Source organism: Thalassophryne amazonica, chromosome 12, assembly GCF_902500255.1.
Source record: "Thalassophryne amazonica chromosome 12, fThaAma1.1, whole genome shotgun sequence".
Lineage (NCBI taxonomy): Eukaryota > Metazoa > Chordata > Actinopteri > Batrachoidiformes > Batrachoididae > Thalassophryne > Thalassophryne amazonica.
Window position 1 is genome coordinate 57,884,878 of NC_047114.1, and position 22,901 is coordinate 57,907,778.

General features: G+C 41.5%; 1 protein-coding gene across 1 annotated transcript in view; it reads left to right on the plus strand.

Moving 5' to 3' along the window:
* Window positions 1-156: 156 nt before the first annotated feature.
* Window positions 157-22,901, plus strand: part of tpra (translocated promoter region a, nuclear basket protein) — a 169,406-nt gene continuing 146,661 nt past the window's right edge. The window contains 7 exon segments of the mRNA XM_034183752.1: window positions 157-399; window positions 2,581-2,685; window positions 9,469-9,530; window positions 13,014-13,101; window positions 18,515-18,618; window positions 19,420-19,584; window positions 20,533-20,625. Coding sequence (XP_034039643.1) covers window positions 249-399; window positions 2,581-2,685; window positions 9,469-9,530; window positions 13,014-13,101; window positions 18,515-18,618; window positions 19,420-19,584; window positions 20,533-20,625 — 768 coding nt within the window. The 5' untranslated portion in view covers window positions 157-248.

A 22,901-nucleotide genomic window follows, 5' to 3' on the forward strand; every position in this document is an offset into this window, starting at 1 on the left:
GTACATGCTAACTTGTCACATTTAAATAAAATTTTACCAGTATTCCAGTTCAGGGTGTTTTATATTCATATGCGTCAGTGTAGCGACTTCTCAGTAATATTTAAACGTGTTTGTCCAGTCGGACTTTATTTTGAAAACGTGGCTTATTTTCGTAGTGTGTTCGACTTGACAGTTTGTACTTACGCACGTTCTTTTGCCGGAGTTTGGTTTAACTAAACTGATTTATTTCGGGGAGGGGATTGGTGGAGATGGCAGCCGTTCTGCTGCAGGTTCTGGAGCGGACGGAGTTGAATAAACTCCCGAAAGGTGCCCAGAATAAGTTGGAGAAGTTCATTACGGATCTGCAGAATACGAACGACGCGCTCAGAACGCAGCATGAGCGGTTCAAAGCAGACTGTGGTATGTAGCCGATTAGCATGCTAACTGTCCCCCAGCAAGTCCTGAAAACAACGTCCCACCAAGCTCAGTTACAGAATAAAAATGTTCATTGTGGTAAATTCGGAATAACAGCGAACAGCAGAGTTACACAGGAATTAATGTTTGGCCAGTATGTACCATGCTTACAAATCTCTCCTTAGCTGTAGCCGCAGTGTTAGCATTTGTGTGAGCAGAGATACAGACGGCAGATAAATTAAACTTAGGACAAGTAAAGCAGCGATACAGGCATTAAACAAGAGTTGACTAAAGAAGGATCTCGATTTTTTTTTTAATGCACACATATCTAACGTTTGAGGCTTGCATTCCCTCCAAAAAGTGAATAAGGCAAACCAGATGATGGGTTTGATAAGGTACAGACAGCTGCCCAAGTCCCGCTATACAGAGCCATAATGCAACTGAATGTCCTTTATTGGGTATTTGGATGTCTAGCTGAAAAAGTCTGGATGGGGTAGCCCTTCAACTTAAAGTGTGAAGCCACATTATGTGTGGTGCAAATATTTGCAGGAAATGGATCACTTTGCCGGTTCTGGATCACGACACTCTGTGTCACTTTGGGGGCATTCCTGGCATCTGACTGAAGCCCTTCTAATGCAGAATGATACACACTGTGCCTGAGAATGTGTTTTGAACACAAAATGATATAAATTATACTTATTAAATGTGAATTTACTTAGTTTCGAAAGGCACTGTTATACGTTTTTTACGCGCAAGAAATGTGTGGAGGTGAGATTTCTCCCGAATTAAAAAGTAAAAGCCCCCCCTTTAATGCCTATTCATGATGTTGAGATGACCCCCCAAAGTACACATGGCTCACAAGTACTGACACGAGGCTGCTGCTTCAGTGATCCACAACCGGCAAATTTTTGCGTCAGAGACAAATGCGTGCAGCAATTAAACAGCAAGACATAACACAATGACATTTTCTACCCAAGTAAATAAGTATTTTCCCACTGTAGAACCAATGACACTGAATGGCTAACTCACCTTTGCTACTTCTTAGAGATTGTCACTTTCACACTTGCAGGAATGAGTGAGTCAGAAAACGCGCGCACACCACCGAGACTGGATGTTTTGATTCCTCTGCTGAGGATGGCTGGATCCGGTGGGGGCTTGTGGTCGTTTGTAGACAAAACATGTCTTTCCATTGGTACCAAGTATTAGCTTATTCATGCTGATTACGAGAAACGGTGGCGCAAATACTACAGCAGTGATCCAGAACTGGCAATGATCCGTAACTGGGCAAGTGACTGTATTTACGTACAGAGACTCTTCAAGTCTGTGGTTAATTCTCAGCTGAAGTCTGAGTGTGTGATCCCTATTCCGGACAAAGGGTGTTTCAGCCATGGAAAATGTCCGGTGTCTGCCTGTGTCATGGTGGCAGCTCATCCCACACTTCCCTATCCTTAGTCAAGTCCTCCAAACTCTTCCTGGGGTATCCAGAGGCAGTCCAATATATCAGGGAAATGTAATATCTACAGCATGTCCTGGGTCTTCTCTGAGGCCTACTTCCAGTTGGACATTCATGGAAGACCTCCCAAGGGAGACGACCAGGACGACCATCCTCACCACATTCCCAAACCACCTCAGCTGGCTCCTTTCAGTGCAAAGAAGCAGTAGCTTCACTCCAAGTCCCTCCTGGATAGTGAAGCTTCTCACCCTGTCCTGGAGTGTAAGCCCAGATACCCGATGGGGAATATCATTCCCGCCGCTTGTATCTGCCACCTTGTTACCAGTATGGTACAACACCTGTAAAATAGCAGATGTCTGTAAATCAGTTTCTGAAGCTCATGCACCAACTTATCCTCACTCGAGAACAAGACTCAAAGATCCTTGAACTCCTCTACCTGGGGCAATAACTTTTTGGTGATCCAGAGGGTACAACTACAATCCGCTGTTTCTCAACAGAGGACTGTGGTCTCAGATTTGGAGGGGCTGATCCTGATCCCACTCGCACTCTGCCTCAGATCTGCCCTTTGTGCATTGGAGGTCATTGTTTGATGAAGCCAACAAATCCATCATCCGCAAAAAGTGAAGATGGGATACTGAGGTCACCAAACTGGACACTCTCCAGTCCCTGACTTCACCTTGAAATCCCATTTATGAACATTATGAATATGTTGCATTATGTTTTTCTTCCCACAGAGCAGCAGTACTTTGACATTGAGAAAAGACTTGCAGAGAGTCAGGAACAGATCCTGTCTACCACTAAAGAGCTGCAGGCACTCAAGGAGGAAAACAAAAAACTCAGTGAGTTTTCACACAAACACTACATCCACACTCAGATGGCTAAATCCAACTGTGCTGTTAGTATGCACTTTGTTTTCACACTTGTGTTATCAGATTGTTGCACCTGTGCTGTAGTGTATGCATGGGTGTTGTATTTGGTTCCGCATGTTGGTGTGCTTTTGTTTTTAACCAAATTTGGTGAATTGATTAACGGACAGATGACGACAGTGATTTCATTTTGAGAAAAAAATCATTGTAAGTCAAGATCACAGCCCAAGATTAAAATTTTGCATATTTGGGATATTTGGAAAGGCTCTTTAAAGGAATAGATTAAAGATACACATATGATTCCTATTAAGCACAAATATGAAGTAATATAGGCAGCACAGTGGTTTTGTGGTTAACACTGTTGCCTCACAGCAAGAGGTCATGGGTTTGATTCCCACCTGTGGCCTTGCTGTGTGGAGTTTGCATGTTCTTCCTGTGTTTGCGTGGGTTCTTTCCAGGTGCTCCATCTTCCTCCCACATCCAAAGACATGCAGGTTAGGTGGATTGGAAAATTTAAATTGTCCGTGGGTGTGCGTGCAGGTGTGAATGTGTTTGTCTAAATGTGGCTCTGTGACAGACTGGTGTCCTGTCCAGGGTGTACCCTGCCTGGTGTTATGTGTCAAATCCCATAGTTGTATTTCAACTGCAAAACTAAGGTTTAATTTGCACTGAAATAAATACATATAATTAAATGAATGATAAAATACATTTTTTAAAATGTGATATCGTTATGCTATGATGAGTTTGAATAAGGAAAATTTGTATAAAATGATGTAGCTGCTCTATTCTGATAATAACACATGAAATGGTTATGATGAATGCACACAGAAACGTGCTTCACCGAATCAAAAATAACTGATTTGCATATAAAGATGTGTCAGACAAATAGCTGCCGGTGTTGCACTGTGAGTGCAGTTCTAATCATAAAGATATCTATGGTCAGGTCAGGTCTGGGACAATGCGCTGGTGCAATGGAATATTGCTTCCACCACCACACTACAGAACCGTCTTTGGTCCGGTATAGCAACCACCCAGGTAGAGAGCCATACCATAGCATTTAATTCTTTGTCATTTCCATATTTTATGTCACATATTCAGGGCTCTCAGCAGGATGCTTAGGCAAACCCCCCCAGAGCTTTTGCATTATGGGCTTATAAAGTGCCTTCCTTGTTAGTCTAAATAAATATACCAAAATCTGATGTCCAGATAGAAGGAGAGAACATCTCTGTGTTTCAAAATGTGAGGACAGTGTTTCCAAAAATGCTACCAATTTAAATGGACTGCATTTATATAGCGCTTTTCCATCTGCATCAGATGCTCAAACTGCTTTACACATCAGTGCCTCACATTCACCCCGATGTCAGGCTGCTGCCATACAAGGCGTCCACTACACACCGGATGCAACTAGGGGATTAAGGACCTTGCCCAAGGGCCCTTAGTGATTTTTCCGGTGAGGCTGGGATTTGAACTGAGGCTCCTCTGGTCTCAAGCCCAATGCTTTAACCACTAGACCATCACCTCCCCAGTTTGAAGTTGAAGCTGCAGAGACAACCTTCATGTGGTTAAATGTGCTGAAAGTCCAGCTCACCTGTCATCTCTGCAAACTCACACCTGCTGCTACACTTCTAAATAAAACAAAGGCTCTTCAAATAGCAACTATTTTATTATTTCAAAAAACTTTTCCTTATTATAACATTAAATGAAGGCTCAACCATCTTGGTTTTAATTTACAGACAAAACAAAGATTTCTAAAGAATCTTTTTCTTTTTTTTTATTAAAACTATTTTAATTATAAGTTATTTAATGTAAGAAAAAAAACACAAAGATTTTCTTGAATAAACTGCTGTGTATAAATTAGCAGTTCTGATGTTCTTGACACACATCTACACTGTTCTGTGTTTTGGCCTGATGCCTTGTTTCTTTTGGCTTTAAAGTAAGGCTGTAACAAAGATAAAAAAAAAAAACCTATGGCTTTACTTCACACAATTTGGCACTCAAAATGCAGGCAATAGTGTTTCACAGCATTATGAATTTAAAAATCTACGCCCTTGGAAACAGTGTAACGGCCCAACTGCAATGTAATTTTTTTTCATGCACCAGCGTAATGAGCCGTTACGCTGTTATAATGCTGGTGAGACTCATGATATTGAGTATAAAGTAGTAATTACTAGTATATTACACCATGCTACCTGTTAACATCATAGTTCCGGTGACATATTGGGCATAAAATCTGTTTTCTCAATATGTACTTTGTTTTAAAATGTACTTATGATGAAGTACATTTATTTCTTTTGTTTGTTACAAAATTACAGCTAATTTTATTTTGGGTAAAATACTTGGGTTGTAGGGTGGTGGGGGCAGTTCAATGGAAAATATAGCAGATTTGCTCCATTTGATAAATTTGTTGGATTTTGCAGATGAAATCGAGGAAAAGTGTAAGTATAAGGTACATAATTCGTGTTGCATTTGATAGAAATTGGAAACTCAGAATTTCTCACTAGAAATCAACTTTTAGTAAAGCTATAATAAAACAGTCTCTGCACTGACTTGTTTTGTCAAACCAAGTAAAAACATAGCTGCAGTGTTAATATTGCCAACTGACACAACAGACATGTGACATTGTTCTCATCACTGTCTAGGAGATATCCAGCAAAACATTTGTGGGAGATATAGCCACATTTTACCAGCATTTCTTCCAGACTGGATCTCTGGTGGCCTCTGTTCAATAGCTATGTCCATCCCTGTCTTTATGTTTCCATTTGACTTTTTTTTTACTTTGAGTACTATGAAACAAATAGTGGTAAGAAAGATTTTTTTTGTTTATTTAAATTGTAATAGTAACTCCAAAGCCATTACATCTTTTTGTTGAAGTTATCTAACAAAATACATACTGGCTAATGACCATTACTGTAGTATGTCATGATCAGTATTCATGCATACAGGGAAGGTTGATGAGGACTAAAATGAACATTGCATGCAGTGCATCCAGAAACTATTCACAGTGCTTCACTTTTGCCAAATTTGGTTGTTACAGCCTTAATCCAAAATGGATGAAATTCATTTTTTTTTCCACAAAATTCTACACACAATATCACATAATGACAATGTGATTTTTTTTTTGTTTGTTTTTTTTAGATTTTTGCAAATTTATTAAAAAACAAACAAACTAAGAAATCACCCGTACATAAGTATTCACAACCTTTGCCATGAAGCTCAACATTGAGCTCAGGTGCATCCTGTATCCACTGATCATCCTTGAGATGTTTCTACAGCTTAATTGGAGTCCACCTGGGGTAAATTCAGTTTTGATTGTACATGATTTAGTAAGGCACACACCTGTCTACAAAAAGGTCCCACAGTTGGCAGTACATGAAAATTCAGTAAGGTGTATCTTATATATGCTATCAAATGGAAACCTAAGAACTTAGGTACTATATGTTGATGTCTTTAGAGGAACACATAAACTGATGAATCATTAAAAATCTAAAAATTATAGAAAATTATTAATAACTAGGAAAAAAAAAGATAGTAAGAATAGTTAGGAATAAGTATATAATATACAGACAGTATATGGAACATATATGAAGATTACCAGGCACGAATAAACGTGTCATATCAAAACTTAACCTAAACCAGTCTGCCAGGGTAATGAAACCACCAAGCACAGAACTGGAAGTTAAGTAGCTACATGAAAATTCAGTAAGGTATTTCAGTTTAATTCAATTCAATTTATTTTCCTTTATATAGCGCCAAATCACAAGGTGCTTCACACAGGTAAGATCTAACCTTACCAACCCCCAGAGTAACAGTGGTAAGGAAAAACTCCCTCTGAGGAAGAAACCTCAAGCAGACCAGACTCAAAGGGGTGACCCTCTGCTTGGGCCATGCTACAAACATAAATTACAGAAACAATTCACAGAACAATTCACAGACGAATATACAAGAATTGCTGTTGGTGCACAGGACAGGAGGGTCGCCAACACAAATACAACTCCCATCTCTGGATGGAGCTGCACCTTAAACAGAGAAAAAACAGAATCAGGCATCGGAAAGACAAAAAATACTGTATAATTTGCCAGCATTAATCAACAAGAAAAACAGAAGAAATACTAAGGTGATCGCTGGCCACTAGCCCTAAGCTTCACTAAAAGACCCAGAATGTAGGTAAAGTTGAGGCCGCGGCACGCTCCGTTTACTAATAAAATTAAGAGTAAAAAGCATAAAACAAAACTGTACCAGTATGCTAGCCATATGAAAAGGGAAAAGAAGTGCGTCTTAAGTCTGGACTTGAAAGTCTCCACAGAATCTGATTGTTTTATTGATGCAGGGAGACCATTCCACAGATCAGGGGCACAATAAGAGAAAGCTCTGTGACCCGCAGACTTCTTATTTGCCCTAGGGACACAAAGTACTCCTGCACCCTGAGAACGTAAAGCCCGGGCCGGTACATAAGGTTTAATTAGGTCAGCTAGGTAGGGAGGTGCCAGCCCATGAACAATTTTATAGTTTAGTAGCAGAACCTTAAAATCTGATCTCGCTGTGACAGGAAGCCAGTGAAGAGACGCCAAGATGGGTGTAATGTGGTCGAACTTTCTACTTCGTGTCAAAAGTATGGCTGCAGCATTTTGAACCAATTGGAGAGCACTAATGCTAGACTGTGGTAAACCAGAAAATAGAACATTGCAGTAGTCCAATCTAGAAGAGATGAACGCATGGATCGGGGTCTCAGCATCAGCCATAGACAGGATGGGACGAATCTTCGCTATATTTCGCAGGTGGAATAAAGCAGTCCTAGTAATATTTCTAATGTGGAGGCCAAAAGACAACGAAGGGTCAAAAATTACCCCAAGATTCCTCACTTTGTCAGTGTGATGTACGACACACAAGCCTAGGCTGAGTGTTAACTGGTCAAATTGATGCCAATGTCTCACTGGACGAAGACCCATCATTTCAGACTTATCAGAGTTTAAAAGTAGGAAGTTTAGCATTCCTCTGTGGAGAGAGGAGAACCTTCCAGAAGGACAACCATCTCTGCAGCAATCCACCAATCAGGCCTGTATGGCAGAGTGGCCAGACAGAAACCACTCCTTAGTAAAAGGCAGATGGCAGCCCACCTGGAGTTTGCCAAAGGACTCTCAGACCATGAGAAACAAAATTCGCTGGCCTGGTGAGACAAATATTGAACTCTTTGGTGTGAATGCTAGGCATCATGTTTGGAGGAAACCAGACACCAGCCCTACAATGAAGCATGGTGGTGGCAGCATCATGCTGTGGGGATGCTTTTTAGCAGCAGGAACTGGGAGACTAGTCATGATTGAGGGAAAGATGAATGCAGCAATTTACAGAGACATCCTGGATGAAAACCTGCTGCGTGGCTGTGCTCAGACTGTGACTGTATAAGTTCTGCCTGACGGAATGGAGGATGTCAGATTTTTGGGAAAAACAGTTTTGGTTGGTTGTAATATGTTGTCTGTTTTACAGCGTTTGGAAAGAGGTGTCATTTGATTTAAAACGGTGATTCGCTTTGAAGTTATTGATTCCGGAATGATCCGTCTTTCCATCTTTACTTGGGAGAGAGCTGCAGCGAATCCCACAACACACACAGACCACAGGATATTGTCATTTTTATTATTATTATTTTCACGAGGGACAGTAACTTTAGTTTGCGAACCAGAGAAGCAGGAGATATTAATGTTCCAGTCCATGGCAGAGAACCACGTCATTGGCTGCCCCACAAAAAATGCACGTTAATGACAATCGGATAAAAACTGTGTGAAGCGGTGGAAGATTCTCGCTTCTGCCCGCAACAACAGAAAAAGAGTCCCATTTAATGACTTTAATCAGCAGAAAAGGTGAGTCACGACTGACATCTTTCAATGGCTTGATATAGGTCAATGAATAAATTGTGGTCTCGTTGCTACTAAATCAGAACCAGCGGTCCACAATCAATGTTGAGAAATGATCATTTTCCCATTACACGCCCTCAAAAACAACATAACGGCCCAACTGCAGTGTAATTTTTTTTCAGGCAGCAGTGTAATGGACCGTTACACTGTTAAAATGCTTGTGAGAACCCTGCTCTGTGTCTCCTCCTGCACCAAAGAGTGGCAAAAAAGAAACAAGACCCCAACTGTTTTATGGAGTACACTTATGAAGTTGACAGATTAACACACCTCCTTATTGTTCTCTTAGAAGCAAGTGGTTGTTCCATATCTGTTACACCATCAAACCCTTCAGAAATTATACTTTTTTTCTCCACTTAATCCATGTTAGAAACATTCAGTCATCATTTGGGAGTGGACAGAAAAAAAACATTAAAATTTTGCATATCTCTTGCTCTCTTTTCTCGTGTAATACCAGATCTGATCATATTAATAGATTAGCATATTAACATGGCAGCAGCACACCTTTCATGTTATGGGATAACTAAATGTGTGCACAGTATTGCACAGCCCATAGTGTGACGTAATATCATACTGGTGACTACTTTAATACCAACATGTTGCCCACCGTGACCAATGAAGGATGATCCTGAGTGCCCTTCTTTGTAGATTTTCTGCAAATTAAATTCCAAATTTCTATTAGCTGTGGAGTTGGTGTTTAAATTGCATTTCGGAAATTATTTTCCTTGTGTTCCAATGTATTCAATATTTGATACTAGAAAGTAACTTTCTGTTCTCTTCATGTAAATGGTCAGGTGTTGTGTCTTCAGTGATGATGCTTAAGTATTTTGTGTGTATGCCTGCATGTTTGCAGATGAAGAGTTGAGCACTCTAAAAGGAATAGAGGGTGACATTTCTGAAGATAAATCACAACAGGTAAACTTGTCATCGCACAGTTACACAAAGTTACATAAAGAATAAAGATAAAGCATTATTTGTGTTTTCACAGCGCTTCACTTTTTCCACATTTTGCTATGTTACAGAATTATTCCAGAATGGATGAAATGTACTTTTTTTTCAACCCAAATTCTACACATAATACCCCATGACAATGTGAAAGTTTTGTTGTTTTTTTTTAGATTTTTGCAAATTTATAAAAAAAAAAATCACATGTACATAAGTATTCACAGCCTTTGCCATGAAGCTCAAAATTGAGTCATCCAGTGATAATATGTCAGCCTTGTTCACTGTATTCTTCTCAAAAGCACTGCGTTCAATAGGAGCAAAGTTTTCCAACTGACTATATATCACCAGCAAAATGAAGAGCAAACAAACGGTAAAAAATAAATAAATAAATAAATAAATAACAGACCGGAGTGGAGGCAGTGACCGACACGACACGAGCCGTTTTCAGCTCTGTCTTGTCAAAAGCACTGTGTATGATACGAAACAAGTTCAAGTAACTTTAAATATCAAACTGAAAAAGAGGCGAGCTGAAGAAAACTTTTAAGGAGTACTGACAGAGCAACGTGAGGCAGAATCCAGCCAAGCACAGAGAGAGATCCTCTCTCTGTGTATGTGAGAAGCTGCAGAGAGACGTCTCTGTGTAACGAGGGGCGGGCACTGTGTGTGACTGGCGAAACACAGAGCGTGAAGATAGTCAGTTAGCCAATGAGAATTTTCCTTCAGCACGAGCACTGATATTGATGAGTTTTATTCGGCTCATGCTTGTACTCGTCAAAAATGCTTTATCCGTACCAGATACTCATCTGAAACGAGTATCCAGCTTAACCCTACTTGTGACATTATATTCAAGAAGACTTGAGGCTGTATATGTGATTTCTTAGCTTTTTTTATTTTTAATAAATTAAAAAAATTCTTAAAAACCTTTTTCATGTTGTCATTATAGGGTGTTGTGAGAAGAATTCTGAAGGAAAATAAATGAATTGACTTATTTTGGAATAAGGTTGTAACATAAGAAAATGTGGGAAAAGTGAAGCACTGTGAATACTTTGGATGCACTGCATGGATGGGTGCTGAAACCTAGTATTAATTGGACTCCATACTCCATTTCTCTCAGTACTGGAGAAATTAAGGAAATAAATTTGGATCTCTCGCTCCTTTAGAGCCTTGTGTGCAAGCTGAAGGCAGGTCTTGTCACACATAATGTCTGCTCTCTGTCTCACTCGTCTGTCTGTCTCTGCATTGGTAACGTGTTTGCGTGATTGCTTCTGAATGGTTTAACTCTGCTCTCTGTCAGTTTCTTGCTAGGAGTGCGTATGTGTCACTGACTACGTTTACATGCAGCCACTAACCCTTTCATAACCGGAATATTAGCAATAACCCGGTTGCGCACGGCCATGTAAACACCCGCAAATACCCGAGTATGCTCATGTTCCGTTTTTTAAAACCCGAATAAGACCCCTAACCCGAATATCAGGTCATATAAACACGCTTCGGGATATCCCCATAGAAAGGAACATTATTTTGTGTTCTGCGCATGTCCTATCCGCAAGGAATCTTGGTCTTTTGAGTATGGCAACTATTTGTATGCTGCGCACGCAACCCACCGGACACCACAGAAGCAGAGATAAACAGCGCATTGTGTTCTGCGTCCTTATCAGGCGGGCCGGTCGCAGCACCGGTCGGCATCATTGCTCTGCCTCCGATACGCTTACTGAGTCTGCGGGCTCAGTAAATGCCACAGCGGGCCACTCACACCACCCTCCTCTGCTGTGTGGAGCTGCACCAACTGTGGCAACAGGTCCAGAGACTACACTCGCTGTTTTGATGCGTAGGCAGCCCGCAAGGATAGATTTCTTGCGGAAAAAAATCCACAGCGCCGCAGGGTCTCAGTATACCACAGCCGCAGAGCTCCGTGGCCATGACTTGGATTCTTTGCGGGTCCCGCATCCATACCCCCGGAGGCAGTGAGCGAAGGGACAGTACGCGCTTGTGTTCTGCGTGTGTCTATTTTTAATCTTCTCACCCAGAAGAAAAAAGGGAGTGTTTACACAGGAGAGAAAAGTGAGAAAATGTTAATGCCTGTTTGAGAAAAGTGTATAAAGTGTGTAGTGAGGGATTTTACACGAAGCAGGATTTGCACGAACGCCACACCAAATCAAGCACCGGTGGAAGAAGTGCGTCGCTGTTTTGATGGCGATATTCCAAAAGATACCAATGACCATGTATACAGGAGTAACTCTGTCTGCTTAAGCATGTAAACAGGTTATTCCTAATTATTCAGAAACCGGAATATTGACCTTAACCCGAATATTAATGGCATGTAAACGTAGTCACTGTGGAGATGGAGTGCTGCAAATGTTCAAAAGAGATTTATCAGTGCGCACAGAACCAATGATGACAGAGAGATTTAAACGCCAAAAACTGTGGTTGTGCTTGACAGTTAAATGGTATATAGAAAATAAAGTATTGTTAATTCTATTCTTAATTTGCCACTTTTTTCTCCAAAAAGTACCAATAAAAATACAGTAATGGACCAATAAGCAGTACCTGTAAGAGTAGTACTGCTGTTAAAATCCTAATGATACCCATCTTGAGTCGGCTGTGTCCGTAACTAAATCAGATCAGAGGAGAAATGAAGGACATTATTCACAGGTGGATTATTTAAAAACATATGTAATTTGAGAGTTAATTAAATATGCATTGTTCTCTTGTTAGAGTGGGTTTTGCTGTGTTCGTCACGGTGTCCATATGGCAGAGGTGAGACGAAGTCACCAGCAAGTCACTCAAGTCATGAATCTGCAAGTCTCAAGTCAAGTCCCAAGCCAAGTCTCAAGCCATAATGTCCGCCAATTGTTTGCAAGCTGATGTGAGACTTGCAGATTGATGACTTGCGAATGACTTGACAGTGACTTTGTCCCACCTCTGCCATATAGCTTTTATTTTGTCACTGTGGCAGAAAAGTGCTGTGATCAGGCACTGAGATGAAGCATTTCTTGGTGCCCTCTCAGTGCTTTTCTTAAAAATAAAAAACAATCCTCGTGGAAGTTGTTTATGTAATGAACTGCAGATTACTTTTTACAAAAAAGGCAGTGTCATCAAGTGCGATCAATTCAGTTCATATTCAAAGCTCTGGAATGTATTGTCAAAGTAGTGACCAGTATTCATACAGATGTGGGAATGTAAACCATAATTTAAACTGTAAGTATAAGACTAAATCCTGTCTTTTATACTGTATGTAAAGCTCTCAGTAAAGAAGCGCATTTTTCATGCAAAGGATATTTAAAGAAATGGTGCAGTCAGCCAGTTTAGTCATCTGAGCATTTTATTTTAATTAATTTGAGCAGTCACTTATTTCTGTTGGTCTTTAAGAATTATGCAAAGTGTACAGTGTATTATACTTCAAGCAGTGACAATATATATCTGTGTGTGTGTGTTTATGTGTGGATTAATCAGGTCAAGTCCAAATATGAGATTGAGGCAGAGAAGAGAGAAGTGGCCAGGCTGCTGGAGAAGAGAACCCAGGAAGTGGAAAATCTTACTGGTAGGAGGTTTATGCTTGTATCACACCATGCACACAGAAAATGGTCCACTACCCAAAGGCGCAAATCTTCATTTATTTTTGTCTTAATACAAGTTTTTATGATTCTGTGTTAAATGGGTCAAATGTGTACACAAATATACTCTATTGTCATCATTCCATAAATGATGTACAGGTCCACAGTAAACTGAGAGTTACATATGTAACTGTGGTTTTATGAATTCCTGATGACCGCCAGAGGGCTGTGCTTTGCACCTGAATTATCTCATGTATGCATGCACAGATGTCGAGTCTTATGCCAACAGTCATGTTAGTGGGTGTTACCTGGGTAACATCAGCCAGCAGTACATGAAAGCGTATCACCTAGCATTCATTTCTTTTGGAATGTATCACCTAGACTCTGAGTAACAACCAACTCTGGCAGCCATTTGGAATTCATAGAACTGTAGTTACATATATAACTCTCATTCTGTTTCATTCCTCCTGACCGCCAGAAGGTGGTGCTTAGCACCTGGGTGACCTCATACCAACAAGGCCACAAGGAATCTGCGCTTACTGAGCCTCAGTTGCAGTTCAAAAAGGCTGATAATACAGCCGTCATCACAGGGTGAAGAGCAGCCACATTAACTGTAGAAGCGGACGAAAGTATAGGAAGAAGCCCACGTTAGTGCGGCACAGATGTTGGTCAGTGGAACGCTTCTCAGGGCAGCCCAGGAAGTGGATGTGTGCTGGGTTGAATGACATCTCAGTGGAGGAGGTTGACAGTCGCGGTTCCTGTAAGCTTGCAATATAGTGTCAATAATCTACTGCAACAGTCTTTGCTTGGACAAGGCACAGCCCTTCCTATGCTCCCCCATAGCAGACAAGCAGACAAAACAATTCAAACAATTTAATGTAACGTTTAAGTGCACCAACAGGACACAACAGGCTAGAATTAGTCTCTGCACTAGATTGTGGGGCAAAGACAGGTGAGGTAACAGGCTGGTTAGCATGAAAAGCCAAACCTCTCTTTGGTAAGAAGGAAGAGTTAGGCCATAGAGTAACTCCTGACCTTTCAGAATTCCAGCGTACGCAGTTCTCAGTGATTGGCAAGGTATGGAGCTTGTCAACACGCATTGCGGATGAAATTGCAAGGATGAATGCAGTCTTAAAAGACAACCATCTGAAGTCACCACCTCCCAGTGGCTCAAATGGTGAAGACCATAAGCCCTCTACGACCAACTAAAGATTCCAGGATGACACGTGCAACCCTTGGAGGCCAAAGCCAGAGAGCACACCCTGTGTACTGCACCAGCAGCAACACTGTGATTGCTCATGCATATCCTATGTAGTTGTCAATGATCAATGGAAGAGGAGGAAATGCGTACAGACGGCGCAGCCAAGGGGCTATTTGGTTCTGAGAGAGAGCACCACAAGCGAAAGTGTGCTGTGGCTTTCAAGGCAAACAGATTGGCCTCCGCCTTTCCATACCTTTCCCAGATCATTTGAACCACATACGGGTTCATTCGCCACTAGCCTGGTGGTGGTTTCTGTCATGAGAGCAAATCTGCAGCATAGTTCTGCATGCCCGGCAGATGCACAGCTCTGAGACTCAGCAAGTGAGGCAGTGCCCACCGGAGAAGCTTCTGAGATCCTCTCAGGGAATGAACAGGCCTGGTGCCCGTTGATGGTTTATATGGTAGACTGCTGACGTGTTGTCTGACCGAACAAGCACCTTTCCCCTGTAGGGCAGGGGAGAAATGCCTGAGTTAGGCGAACAGCCTGCAACTCTTGCATATAGATGTGCTGAAGCCACTCCCAGGGGCTCACCCCTGACCATTCTGTGTTTCCACACTGCACCCTAACCTAAAAGTAGAGCATCCAGAGGAACACAGTGTGTCATGAATTCCCTGTCTCCCCAGTGGCGAAGACGTCAAAGGCACCGGCTGGGAAGATGCACACTTCTGTTTTGATGCAGCTTGGTGTCGAGACTCAGGCTGTTGTAAGGGGCACAAAGACAGGAGTCCCAGAGGTATGACTGCTGATGCTGCAGTCAGTTTCCCCATCAGCTGGCGGAGTCAGTTTTGCATTCCTCCGTACATGGGAGACCAAAGTGAGAATATCATCCATTCCTTGCGGGCATTGGTGAGCTCTCATCACCAGTGAGTTGATTGCATTGCCAATAAAAACTACCTGTTGGCATTGAGTTGAGCTCTTTGCGAAATTCACAGTGTCCCACTGCAACACGTGATTCAGTAGGGTCAAAGTGTCGTTGAGTGCTTGCTTCCGGCTCGGAGTGCACACAAGCCAGTCATCTAGATATGGAAGAATCCGTATCTCACGAGCCTGGAAAGGAGAGAGTGCTGCTGCCACGCACCTGGTGAACATACTGGGAGCGAGGGAGAGTCTGAAAGGGAGGACTCTGAACTGGTAAGCCCAGCCCTCAAAGGCAAACCAGAGGTGTGGAATTAGGCATCTTTCAGGTCCACACTGGTAAACCAGTTCCCCTGCCAAATTGCTTGACAAACGTCCATTGGGTGGAGCAAGCGAAAACACAGCACCCTCACGTACTGTTTTATATTTCTCAGGACAAGAATAGGACAAAAACCACCATCCTTCTTTGGAACTAGAAAATAAATTGAATAGAACTCTAAGTGCCCCCAACTGTAAACCTCTTATATGACGCCATGAACAGCAGGCCTCTGGATGGCTCAGAATGGCCAAACAGCTACTGCACGCATGCACTAATCTTATGACTTTAGTGTGTGTGTTACTGTAACACACACACTAATCTTATGACATTAGTGTGTGTGTTACAGTAAGTGAAGCACACTCAAGACACTCTGCAGTCAAACACTCTGGTGAAACGTGGTAAAACGGGGACCAGAAAGCACACCCTGTCCACAGGGACTTAACTCTGCACTAGTGAGCAGAAAGCATTCACAGCGCTTCTGACTCGGACCCTGGTGTTACAATGGTAGAGCCCCAAATTGGGGTTCAGCAAATGGAAAGCATTCACAGTGCTTCAGGCTCACACCCAGTTGTCGCAGTGGTAGAGCCCCAAATGGCGGTCAGGGACCAGAAAACACTTACACCTATGTGTCAAAGTTTCAAAGCACCAAATGGCGGTGTAGCAGGGAGCAATAACACTCACTACAGCGGCCAAAGTCATCGTGGTATGTCCACGATACAGCTGCTGTATAAACGGCGCGGGAAACACTTGTAACACGCCAGCAGTCTATGCGTTTTGGAGAATACACTCACACTGGAGTGGCCACGTTGGCATGGTATGACGTGGCTACATTGCTGGAAACACACAACATGAAACATGTGTGACTAACACAAATGCCAATGAGTTAAACATTCATACCACAGTGGTCAAAGACAGCGCAACATGTCCCCGCTTGTCTTGCAGACATTAGCGGTAACAAATTATGCCACAAATCGTTCACTCGTAGTAAGCAGGATTACTCAACGAGAATGGCAGTGTAATCCAGTGGCAGTGAGGAAAAAACTAGTTGTCTTTCAGTCTCTGGAGGGCGTGTATGCGCAGCTCCAACCAAGAAGGTTGCGAGGCTCCCGTCGAGACAAGCGAGCCGAAATAATTTCGACTCTCTGCTCTTAATGCAAGAGATGAAAAAAGGAATGAATGCTGGCTGACATGCTCTCATATACTGTTGGCTGACGTGAAACTATACTTTGGGGGATTGGAAAAGAAAAAGATCCCTGTGTCAGATGGGAGAAAAGCTTCTCCCGTCTCCATATTTGATGTCAGCAAATATAACAGGTCTGTTAAATCTAGTCTCTGTTGCTACAGGTAGCAAAATTATATAATTTCTCATATTATGTTGCGAAAAGCACTTCACAATTAAAGTGTGCGAATGTCGCAATAGTGACTTTTACTGTGAAACTCACACTATTATTGTTCAGTGTGAGTCTAACTTGACACCACTGAACAGACGTGAGTGAAAATCCATTCTATGCTAAATCAAACAGCACAGACTGTGTATTAAGGTAGTATGCAACTGAGGCCCAGGTGCCTTGGATGAGTGTGAGTTACCAACAGTGTCAAGTTTGATGAATTTAAACATGTATGCTCAAAAGTAATGTTTGAAAAATTGGTGTTTAATCAGGCAAAATAGTAAATGCTAGATTTTCATCCAACAAAAGTCTGTCCTTGTTGGCAAGGGCACAGTTAACCATATATTTAGTCTCCACATAATTTAAAGTGCAGAATAATCACACAAAGTATTTGTCTGTTGTGTGTAATGGACGTTTTTGGCCTGTGAGGATGTATATTCCCAAGGGGTGCTTTATGTAGCACCTCCGTGGGAATATACTGTGACGTTTTGGGATTGGCTTTCGTTGCTATGCTAATGATACTCAGTTGTACATGCCGATAACTGCTAGTAATCTCATTCACTTAAAATCTTTGGAAGATTGCCTTGCATCAGTGAGAAGATGGCTGTCTAGTAACTTCGTACTTTTAAACCCTCTGATAAGACTGAAATGATGGTTCTTGGTCCAGCGAGGCATCGGCATCAGTTTGACCAGCTGGCGCTGAGCTTAGGTTCATGTGTTATACATCATACGGACAAAGCAAGGAACCTTAGGCTAATTTTTGATACCACGTTGTCATTTGGCCTCCACATTAGGGATATTACAAGGCGTGCCTTCTTACATCTGCGAAATATAGCGCAGATTCGTCTCATCCTGCCTATGGCTGATGCTGAGACCCTGATCCATGCTTTTGTTTCTTCCAGATTGGATTATTGCAATGTCCTATTTTCAGGGTTACAGCAGTCTAGCATTAGGGGTCTCCAATTGGTTCAGAATGCTGCTGCCAGACTTTTAACACGAAGCAGAAAGTTTGATCACATTACACCTATTCTGGCATCTCTTCATTGGCTACCTGTCTCTGTGAGATCAGTTTTAAGGCTCTGTATTTAGCCTATAAAATTGCTCATGGACTGGCACTGCTCTACCTAGCTGATTTGGTTGAACCCTACATACCGGCCCAGGCTCTGCGCTCACAGGATGCCGGACTATTTCATGTTCCAAGGTGAAGAAAAAGTCTCCGGGCCAAAGAGTCTTCTTTTACCGTGCTCCTGTTTTGTGGAATGGTCTCTCAGCATCAATAAGACAGTCGGATTCTGTGAAGATATTCAAGACCAGACCTAAGACACATTTATTTACTGTCTTATGGTTAGAATATTGTGTTAGCATCCTTTTTAATTCGTTTTACATTTTTGACTCTTTTATTGTGTTTGTTTTATTTTTTTATTGTGCTTTATTGTGCTAATCTTTTAATTAATTTTAAATTGCTTTTGAATTGTTTGGTGTGAAGCACCTTGAGGCCACGCTGTCTTGAGTTGGCGCTTTATAAATTGAATAAATTGAAATTGAATTGAAATGTTTGTGATGTGTGTGTTTGCAGAGGATGTAAAGCATCTGAGTGAGAAACTTATGGATGCCAACAAAGTTAAGCTGGAGCTGCAGTTAAAACTTGATGACATACAGTCATCTGAGACATCTGTACAGGTATACACTAAGTTAAGTAACTGCTACTCCAGCTAAATATTAAAACAGATGTGTTGTCTACAAATATTACAAATTTTCTGGCTGAAGGGTCTGGTTTTTGGACACTCCCCCCCCCCCCCCAAGATGTCTTTAGGACCCTTCCTCTTTTTAAGATGTTTGCTGAACATAAAATTCTAATGACCATCATTTTTCATTTGTGAAAACAGTGTGACTATTTAATGAATTGACGATTAAAAGTTGGGAATTGTTAGTTAATCTCTCTGTATTCATTGTCTTACTGGGTGAGCAGTATTAATGATTGTGAAATGTTATCACCTGTAGCATATTTTTATTTATCCTACTTTTCTTTAATTTCTCTGATTTTAATTAAAAAAAAATGCAATAGGGCTGTTATTTGATAAGGTTTGGCTTTTGTTTTTGCCTTAAATCTTTTGCACAGTGTGTTAAGTTCAGAATATGCAGATGCAGCCATTATAGTCTGTCATAAAACATTTCTTTAAATGCATCATCATCAAATATTGAAGAAGAATATCCTCCACTTTTTATATGTACTTCTATAATGTGATGTCAAAGTGTACTTTTTATGGATGTAGTTCTATATATTTGTTTTAATTTCAGTCAGGCAGCTCAGGTTGAACCCTGAGGGTTCTCAGGAGCCACCTGGGGTCCTAAGTGAAAGTTAGAATGTACTGTTACTAATTGACAGTTAGGTTGATGGGTTGTAAGGTTGCTGAGGCTGCCGGAGTCCTTGATGTTATTACATGTATGGTTCCTTGTTTTTCTCTCCCATTTACATTTTAGCATCAAGAGAAGCGTATGGAGAAAGAGAAAGAATTACTTGAAAAGAAAGTGGAGTGGTTAACTGCAGAACTGAAGACAAAGACTGAAGAACTTCTAAGCACCAACAGAGAGAATGGTAAACAGATCCTGGAGCTGCAGTGTAGTCTGAAGAACAGCAAGGAGCAGGTAATATACAAAGAACAAAAGCAAATTCAAAAGACAGAGAGAACATATGGAGCATTATGTCAGTCATAAACTATAAATTAAGATGTTTAACCATACATTTAAAAAGTCTATGTATAGGAATAACTATTCCCCCCTCTGTTGTATGTGCAACTTAATGATCATTAATAAAAGAAGAGCACCATAAGTGGACCCCTTAAGCCCAGACTTGACTAATATTTAAATATAATGCAATGCTAAAATACCCTCAGCCGTATGAGCATGTAATCAGTGAGTGTGTAGAAAGAATGTGGGCTTTTGACCTCTTAGAATAGGTCAAGGTTAGCCATCTTTGAACCTGTCCAAGGGCTGTGATCCAAGAATGTTCCCTGTTAATTTGAAGACGCTGGTAGTAATAGGACTGGACTTATGCTGAGCACAGATGAACGAATGGACGCAAAGTCTTCGCAATACCCGATGGCCATATTTGCACCTTGGGTAAAAAATGACTATTGAAACTTCACCCTCCCACCAGCACACACACACAAAACGATAAATGTTTATGTGGAATGTTAACATTGTCATTGTTTAAGTGTTTGTCTTAATGTGAAGCTGTGCTTCTGGTGATTGGGACAGATTCCCCTAAACATGTATCCCATATGAACAAAGGAAAGTGATGTAGAGAAAGAAACGTACTATGATTATTAGGTTACAGTGATTACATCTTGAGCAGTTTGGAAATACAAAGTGACATAAGTGCTCCCCCAGCTGTTGTCTGGAAGTCATATTCATACGAATAGTCCACTACAGGAATTGATGGCAGACAATAGCAGCTGTCAAATGAATTAGTCTTTTATTATGGCTTTTCCTATCTTGTTAGTTTTTCTGGAATGTTTCATTAAAAGTGACATTATCATTGCGATTTACGTCTGGTTCAGAGTAGTAATGTCTTAATTATTTGCTCTGTACCAGGTAACCACATTTGAAAGTCACATTGCCTCTCTGAAGGAAACCAGTGAAAGTCAGACTAAAAGAGCTGAAGACTTGAACAATAAACTGAAACGGGTAAGAATGATATCAGTGTTGTCATTAACAAGAACTGTACAACGTAGACTGATTTTGGAGCCAAGATCCAGTAATTTCTCATCTTTCCATTTCAAACCAAAACAAGAGCAATCAGAGGTTTCTGACGTCCACCAATCCAGATCTGGATCACCTCCAAAATTCAGTGGAGTCTTCCATGCCCTAATAACTATCTGTGGTGAAAATCCATGAAGTAGCTTTGATGTAATCCTTAAAAGTCAGTGAAGTGAAATCCTGAGCCAGAATCCGGATCACCTCCAAAATTCAGTGGAATCTTCCATGCTCTAATATGCTCTAATCTATCTGCGGTGCAAATTTGGTGATAATCCGTGAAGTAGTTTACGTAGTCCTTCAAAGCCTATATTTATAAAATCTTGATCCAGAATCCGGATCACCTTCAAGATTTAATGGACTCTTCCATGGCCTAATATCTATCTGTGATGTTTCAGTGTAGGCTCTCAGTTGTCCAGGTGGTTTCCATAGTAGAGAAGCTTGAATCTTCGACTGGACTGGGTTGCTTGACGCGAGGACGTTTCGCTTCAAATTGCAGAAGCTTCCTCAGCTAAAATTCTTGCTCTGGAAGTCTGACTTCTGTCTGACTCTTGTAGAGACGAAAGAACAGAAGCCAACAAAAGCTGGAGTTTTAAACCTAACCAGACCCCTCCTACTGAGAGGCAGACTGCTATAGGCTAGTGACTAAACAATAGCTCTATTTAGCAACTATTGTGCTCTAGTTAGCACTCTCCTAATGACAGGGCAGCTGTCCCTCCTAATGATGGGATGGATGCCTTTCTTGATGGCTCCCTTGATGACTCTCCTGATGACGTGAATGACTCATTACCATGAACAAAAGACTGAAACTCCTTTGACCTGAGTACCCCATTGTAAACAGGGGATAAAGCGTGTCTCAGACCTCCCTCCCCGGTTAAGCCTGGGTTTCAAACGTTTCACAAAGAATGCCTCCTTGACCCCTCTCTCAAACCATTTCTTCTCTCTGGCTAATATTTTAACTTCCTTGTCCTCAAATGTGTGGTTAGTGTCTTTAAGGTGGTGATGAACTGCAGACTCTGGTCCACTGGCACCCTCTCTGCGGTGCTGGTATAGTCTTTTGTGTAAAGGTTGCTTAGTCTCACCTATGTAGTGTTCGTTACAGTTTTCCTGACATCTGATAGAATACACTACATTGCTCTGTTTGTAACTAGGGATCATGTCCCTAGGGTGAACTAATTTCTGTCTCAAGGTGTTAATTGGTTTAAAGTAAACTGTGATTTTGTGCTGTCTGAAGATCCTCTGTAGTTTTTCCCCTACTCCTGATAAATAAGGGAGAGACACTCCTCTTCTTCTTGTCTCTGTCTCATGTCTATCTGGTCCCTTTGTTCTCTGGGACTTCTGCACTTTGTCCATGGACCATCGTGGGTACCCACATACTGTGAGGGCTTTCCGGACACGTTGTTGTTCTTTAGCCCTTCCCTCTGCAGTTGTGGGCACCTGTAGGGCTCTGTGTTGAAGCGTCCTGATCACCCCGAGCTTGTGTTCAAGGGGGTGGTTTTAGCCAAAGAGCAGATATTGGTCAGTGTGAGTTGGTTTTCTGTAAACCCCTGTCTGGAGCTGCCTGTTCTCTGCAATCGTAACATCACAGTCCAAGAAGGCTAAATGGTTGTTTCTGGCATCCTCACGTGTGAACTTGATGTTGGCGTCCACCGAGTTGATGTGTTCTGTAAAGTCTTCAACTTCCTGTTGCTTGATTTTAACCCATGTGTCATCAACATATCTGAACCAGTGACTGGGAGAGATGCCCGTGAAAGACGTCACGGGCAGACAGCACAGAATCCCAGTTTACTTTAAACCAGTTAACACCTTGAGACAGAAATTAGTTCACCCTAGGGACATGATCCCTAGTTACAAACAGAGCAATGTAGTGTATTCTATCAGATGTCAGGAAAACTGTAACGAACACTACATAGGTGAGACTAAGCAACCTTTACACAAAAGACTATACCAGCACCGCAGAGAGGGCGCCAGTGGACCTCAGTCTGCAGTTCATCTCCACCTTAAAGACACTAACCACACGTTTGAGGACAAGGAAGTTAAAATATTAGCCATAGAGAAGAAATAGTTTGAGAGAGGGGTCAAGGAGGCATTCTTTGTGAAATGTCTGAAACCCAGCCTTAACCGGGGAGGGGGTCTGAGACACACTTTATCCCCTGTTTACAATGGGGTACTCAATTCAAAGGAGTTTCAGTCTTTTGTTCATGGTA